Source organism: Bactrocera tryoni, chromosome 3 (assembly GCF_016617805.1).
Source record: "Bactrocera tryoni isolate S06 chromosome 3, CSIRO_BtryS06_freeze2, whole genome shotgun sequence".
NCBI classification, from domain to species: Eukaryota; Metazoa; Arthropoda; class Insecta; order Diptera; family Tephritidae; genus Bactrocera; species Bactrocera tryoni.
In genome coordinates, this window is record NC_052501.1 from 73,076,962 (window position 1) to 73,084,194 (window position 7,233).

At 41.0% G+C, this 7,233-nt stretch overlaps 1 protein-coding gene across 1 annotated transcript; it reads right to left on the reverse strand.

Annotated features, from left to right (window-relative positions):
* Positions 1-261: 261 nt before the first annotated feature.
* On the reverse strand, positions 262-6,889 carry LOC120772273 (centrosomal protein of 131 kDa). Its single transcript, XM_040100777.1, has 14 exons — positions 6,663-6,889; positions 6,283-6,600; positions 5,962-6,212; positions 4,356-5,875; positions 4,171-4,297; positions 3,914-4,051; positions 3,615-3,852; positions 3,365-3,547; positions 3,089-3,306; positions 2,805-3,030; positions 2,526-2,737; positions 2,298-2,469; positions 670-791; positions 262-580 (listed from the first exon to the last, which is right to left on the reverse strand). The coding sequence occupies exons 1-14, from the start codon at positions 6,687-6,689 to the stop codon at positions 448-450; spliced, it is 3,885 nt and encodes a 1,294-aa protein (XP_039956711.1). The 5' UTR covers positions 6,690-6,889; the 3' UTR covers positions 262-447.
* Positions 6,890-7,233: the final 344 nt, after the last annotated feature.

Sequence of the window (7,233 nt, forward strand, 5' to 3'; positions counted from 1 at the left end):
AAGATGACAGACGCTTGTAAGGGCGTGCAGAAACAATTTACTCGGTTTCTAATTAAATTTATTTATTTTTTTTTCAAATACTAACATTATATCATACTTAACTTTAAATATAAATATAAATGTAAGTATTTTTGAATAAAAAAATACAGTTTTTATTTTAATTCGATTTTTTAACTTTCGATTCGATTTTATAAAATCTTAATAAATTATATTTTTGTTTCAAATCTTTTTATAAAAATTATTAAAATACTCAATAATAAAAAAAAAATGTATTAAGTGATGATAATAATTAATTAAAAAACTGGCGCCTCTCATTAATAATATTTCAACTGGCGCCATATCTAAGCAACTGTTCGTTTCTCTTTAAAATACTTCTTTGTGCATTAGAAAACTGCCGTTATAAGATAAATCTATACAAACATTAAGTTCCGTTTTCAAACTGTGTCATCACTTCACACAATAATCCTTGCGTTGTTGTCTGATGACCGCCTCCAGCTTGAGACAACGCTCACGCAGACTGCCATTTTCTTTCTGCAGCAAGTCAATGGTGGCATCCTTCTTCTCTATCGCTTGTTGTACCCTACAAAATAGTAGATAAGGTATTTAATTTTTATTTTCGAAAAAAATAAAATATTTTTATATTCAAAAAGGATATAGTTCAACACAAACCTCTTGTGTATCTTTTGTATTTCGGTATCGCGCTCCGATTTGATCACCGCCACCTCGCTTTGCACTTCATTGCGTAAATTATCACGCAGTTGATCACGTTCGGCCAAGAAGTCATTGCACATCTGGAAAATCAAAGAAAAAATAATTTTTGGTTATACTATTTGTATTTACAAATAAATAAAAGATAGAAGAGTAGAAACGAAATAAAAAAATCTAACGAAAATGAAGTAAATCCAGCCCGCGTCTCAAAAGGTGGACTGCGTTTTATCTGAGCAATTAGCAGTCATCAGCAGTCTTAGGAAGTCAACAAAATCAAGCAAGAGATTCTGCAATGGGTCTACCCTTTATACTTACTTCCAATTATCCGGAAGCTTTCTCAAACCAACAAATAGAGTTTAGGGTTGTCATAACTGGTATGAAACCGAAATTATATCCAGTATGGGCTCACATTTCAGTATTCCTCAACAGATAGAATAACAGATATTCATAAAGGAAACACACTCGAATTTAATCAACTAACAAATAGAGTTAAGAGTATTCATAACTGAAACAGCCCCGAAATTGTATCCGGTAAGGTCTCACAACTCAGTATTCCTCAACAAATACAATAGCTCGTATTTCTAACTGGAACGGACTCCAGTTTATATTCGGCCAAGGGTTCACAACTCAGTATTCGTCCACAGTATTTGGAAAATCTTTTTTTCCGCTACGTTTTCAAAGGCAAAGATTCATACTTTCGCCTTTTCTCACTTCTTAAGAGATATAACTTACTCTCCTATTAAATCCTTAAGTTTATTACACCGCCACTGTCGACAAACATTTAGTTCGATCAACCAGTAATAAGTTGTATAAGACCGAAGCATTTCACTGACCTTTCACTTCTTAAACCATTCTCATAATATAGATCACTTTTATGCACTTTTCGCAAGAAATGACATCTTGGTGGCAGATGAAAAGCTTGAATTGTTGCGAGAGAATTGAATAAGCCTAGCAATATTCCGTTGCTTAATACTGTAACCTATTAAATTTCAATATCTTTAGACTTAACCCTGTCATACTAATCTAATTTTTGCCTACTCCATTAAGTTAACTTTCAAATATAGAACCCAATCTCGCTCAAACAACTCATCTCCTGAAACTTTCGACGAATAATTTCTATAGTGATCCCAAATACAGCCTTTGAAGCAATATTTTATTCTTCTCAAATTTTAATAGTTTCCTCTAGTAACTCCTTACTTTTGGCTCATGAAGAATGAACTCTCAATATGGGCAATGAGATATGCAGTCGAAACATCTTTAACCTTGTGAGGATTCAGATAACTACTTTCGTAGATGGAGACCCAGAAGAAACCAGTTCCAGTGGAAGCTCCTGAAAGAATGCTTCATAGATAGAACTGTTATCTTTTCAAAATTACTAGGAAAAATCTTATGGATATCAGTTGAGGGCTTAAGCCTGGGCAACATACTCTTGCAGTTTTCGATAGAGAATAGGAAGTGAGTTGATTATCAAAAATACTGACGAGTTGTCATCCCAAAAGCGATCGAAATCAGTTGCAGATCAAATAATCTAACTAAAATACCTTATAGGGCCTTAACTTCCCATCCACATTGCCAACTTGCTTACTCACCTTCTTGCTATGTTCCAACTCCATTTTCAACTGCTTTATCTCCGCCTCGGAGTTTCGTACTTTGGCGTCAGCTTCCGCCAAGGAACTACGCGTATCTGTGTATTTCTCACGCAGTGAACGCTCTGCATTCTCAACTAACTGCAGGTCCTTTTCATACTTCTCCTTCAAACGACTACAATAAAACGGACCAGTATAAATATTTTTCAACGCGCTTACTCTTACACTCACTTTAATTTGGCCTCATGCTCCTCGGCATGTTTCAAAGCTTCGGTGTCCATGCGGCTAACAATAGCATCGATTTGCCGGTCACGTTCGGCACGATAGTGTTGGCGGATCGCATTCTCCTTCTCAACTTGTGACACCTTGCATTCGTTCTCATAGTCACGCTTCCAAAGCTCAAAATCGGCTTCGTACTGTTTCTCAATAGTGTTAATGCGATTCTAACAAAATGTAAATTAACTTAATAAGACTCTATTACTTTACCATTCAAATGTCAGACAAACCAACCTGATATTTCTCGTCTTGTTTGAACATCTTCTCTTGCAACTCGGCGACCGTTTGTTCTAACTCGATATCTTTCTCACGTTGTAGCTCCTGTCTACGCACTTGGAAATCGGCGTCTTTCATCTTCAGCTCATTCTGTAGGCGTGTACGCTCAGCGTTGAAGTCTTCAACGAGTTTTTGGCGCTGCTCGTCGAAACATTTGCGCTCCTCCTCTAACTGACGCTCGAATCTGTAGCAAGTAATAGTAATTAGCAAGCGTAAAATATAGGCAGCCTCAAGTAGTTCACCTTTCGCGTATTGCCAGGCGTTCCTTCTCAATAATCGACTCACGATCTTGTGCACAGGACTCACGTATAGAGTTCTCAATCTGTTCGTGTTTGAGACGTGCCTCTTCGAGTGAGTCCAATAGCTGTTGCTGATGTGCCTGCTTAAGTTCGTTTACTTCACGTTGATGATTGCAAGTCATCTTATTTATTTCCGCTTCTAAGCCCTTCACAGTGAGCTCCTGTAAAGAAAGTATATCAGCTAAAGCTCCAATATTTTCTCACATTAATACGCAATACCTTGATCTTCTTCGTGTTCTCACGCACCCAACGCTCACGTCTGATCTTCTCGCCAGCCAAAGTTGTTTCCTTGACGCGCGCTACCTCTGTTTCTAATTTGTGCTCCCAAGCTTGATTTTGACTCTCTAAGCGGCGTGTGAGCGCAGCGACTTTCTCGCAAAGTGAACCCTTGTCCTTGAGTAACTGAGTACGAAGAAAATAAATATTTTTAAAACTTTTCCAAATCCTATTTTCCGCTCTCGCAACACACCTGCTCAATAAAACCCTGATGTCGCTTTACAATTGTCTCGTAATGTTTCTTCTGCTCACGCAAGCGATTCGCAGCAGTCGCTTTCTCAGTGCGTATAGACTTCTGCTTCTCCGTACGCACTTTCATCACATGTTCTTTGGAGAGATAAACGGCATTGGCGAGTTCGTTGGCACGCAAACTTAAAGCGATGACGCGACGTGCGAGCTGATGATTGGGCAGCATGAGTAGATCGGCTAGTCTGGTGTGGTATAGGGAGTTTGAGAATAAATGAAGTCAAACATTTAATTCCCAATACTTACTTCGGCACATCTTCGGCTATATCGGGTTCAACGACAAATTCAATTTCGGAGCGATTAGATTCCGGTATGGAACGACGTGTCTCAAGCAATGTGCGATCACAACTATCTTCAACGGTATCTAAGTAGCTGAGAATGTCTCTAAAAACATGAAAACTTGTTTAAATCTCTCCCACTAAATCTCTCATCAATGCATATTGTTAGTCCGCGTTACTTTTGCTACAAAGCGGCTTAGCCAAAAGAATATTCAACGAACTCACTTGTATTTGTCCGGTGACTTGCTTGTCTCAGCTGTCTTCTGCTCACCTGATGCAGGCAAGGTCACCGCGTCTGGTGTTGTATTGAGCTTGAGCTCCAACTCATTAGCTGCCCGCTCCGCATAGTTATCTAGAAGAAAGTGCTAAGTTACAGTACTGCTCTTTAAATAGTTTACCAAAATGTTAACCTTTCTTTTTGTCTTCATCAATTTCTTTAATCACCGAGACGATCTCATCATACGTGGACTCACCATCCGACTTGGTAGACACTTGCGATGCGCTGTCGCCATCACGTTCATTTAAAATATCTTCCCCATGTCCGTCTTCGCCCAATTCACCACCTGTAAGCTTCTCGAAGTCGGCGTCTAAAGACTTATGTTTCGAAAGTGTTTTCTGCTGATTCATGCTCTCACCATGCACAGACATCCAGCTGTCGACTTTGTCTATATTAAACTCAGTCAAATTGGAGTCTTCACGTAGGCTGCCAAAACTCGTCGCTTTCTTCAGTTTAGTGTTGCCATTGCATTTGCTATACGTTGGTTGACTCTTCGGCGCTGCGGTTACCGATTTGTTTTCTTTGTTTTGACCTAGCTTTTCACCGGAGTTCGGCCGATTATTTTCCTTCTTCTTGATCATCAGTGGTGTGGTAGCCGCAACTTTCAAGTAATTATTGATGACTGTATCGCTAGTCGGAGCATAAGCAGCCTGCGACTTGAAATTATTTTCCAAATTATTGTCCATTTTGTTGAGCTCATTGGCGGTGCTGCCAACTAGATGCTTTTTAGCGCCATTTTTTAAATTTGTTGATGGTTTCGTTTCAGACAAGTTATTCGGTTTGTCTGAGTAAACATTCGATTTGGTTGGTGATGCATACTTATCCAAGTATGTGGGCATTTCGAACGTATTATGCAAGTTGTCATAGGCACCAAACTTAGTATTATCCTCCTCGAGTATCAGCTTAACCACCGAGTTCTCCAGTTGATCGCCAACGACACTTTTGTAATCACGTATTACCTGTAGTTCTTCTGTGGCAGCGTTCTTCTTCAGACCATCACCCTTCACAGTAAAATCCATTTTATCGTCCAAATCTGTTAGACTGGAACGTCGCAGCAGACGCTCAGCGCTCAATTTACAAGTCGGCGAGTCACAAGTACACTTGCCCTCCGCACCAACGTCTTGGGTGCTGCTTGCCGTCGACGAACTGCGCGTGCTACACGAACAATTCTCCGATGGACACTTTGGATATTCATAGGTTTCGGCGAGTATACCACCGCCACCAGCAGTTGCGCCGAAATGTACGGATTTCTTAGCACCGGCAGAGGTGGAGAGCTCGCCACACGATGAGGTTGGCGCAGCGAATTCACGTTTACTGTTGAAGCTGACTGTAGCAGGCAGTGTGACAGGACCTGGTTCCGAAATGGAAGCATTGTTTGGAGAATTCTTTGCTGTAAATTCATGTGGTTTTTGCTTTTCATTTTCGCAGTCGCTAAGGCTCAAGTCTGCTTCGTATTGCAAGCCCGCATTGGGCTTAGAGAAGGACACACGTCCCGGAAGATCGGGTTTGGCTTGCTTCTGCAGCATTGTTGAATTATTTGTATGCCAATAGTCAGTGGCACGTAGTGAAGTGGTAGAAGCTGTGGAGCCGGCAGACTTTTCACGCGTATAACTCGAAACCGAATTGCCGCTCGACAGGCGCGAGGTTGAGGCGCTGCGAAAGGATGAAGTTATAAAGAAATAAGAAATCTTTAGTATAGACTAGCATGAACTGAGGTATGTATTTTCCACAAATCCTACCTCATTGTAAATCTATGATTGTCTACACCGCTCGTTTGCGCTTTTCGGTACTTCTCACTCTCAGCACTACTAGTGTCTGTGCGCGTTCTCTTATTGTAATCGGTATATGACGGTGTCTGCTTCCTGGCACTACTCTGTTCAGATTGGGTCTCTGGTGAGGAGACACTGCCGCGGCACAGCCAGGAGCGCTTTATGGGCTCGTCGAGCAACAGTCTCAACAAACTCGAAGAAGAAATAGATTGATAGCGCTTCTGAAATGTACAACCATTACACATTTATATACGTTGTACTACAGATTACGCAACCTGGCAGATAACTTACGGTTTTGCTCAATTTGTCGGGCACGTACTCGCCACCACGTCCTTGATACTGACCACAATTGCCACCCGAACTGCGTCCAACACCAAAACTAGTAGTACCAACAGCACCAACACCGGCACCAGCACCGAACTGACTGAGCTCCGCCGATTGTGGACGATTGAGAAATGGCGAGGAGCGGCTGCGTTTCGTAAAGAACTGTGCCGAACGTGGACGGGCGCGTGTGTTGTAGTTGTTAGGATGGTTGCCGCTTGGCGGTTGATACAAATTCGTTTGGGAGCTATATTTGGGACGCGGTTTCTGACGTTCAACTAGATTAATCTGCGCGTAGAAGGAGAAAGTGTTCAATTTCAGTTACAAATTTTAGACGTCTTCACACTCACCTGCGACCCTCGCAGGCATAAATCCATACTACACAGTCCAAGCACATGCAGAAATTAAACGTTTTTTTCAATTATTAATTATTTAAGCGCGTCCGATTTAAAGAAAAAAATTGTTTTTTTTTTTAACAGAAAAATCTGATAACTGAAATTTAGAATTTTTTTATTTTTTAAGTGTCATCCTTTGACGCGGACACACATCGTTCACGTTTGACTACTAAAACATATCTGTTTGCGGCTATGGCAGGTGTCCTGCGCTTTGTTTTGGCCAAACTTTGAGTTGGCTAGTTACTCGCTTGAGTTTGTTTTGGTGACTCGCCTTGTCAACCCCCAAACAGCGTAGCCGCGAGTCTTACCACCGCTGGCAGTTCAATGCTTTGTTATTGTTTAGCAATATTGATTAAACGCTTCGCACGTGTTGGTCGGCCTCAGCTGGTCAGCGTAAGTATGTTTAGCATGTTTTTTTTTTGTTCATAGCAACCCTGTATGACGGGTCACGCATACGTCCAAGTATCAGGCAAACCTACCCCAGTAGCATTGGTAGTGCAGTTGTTCCTTTAAATAGTTGTGTGTG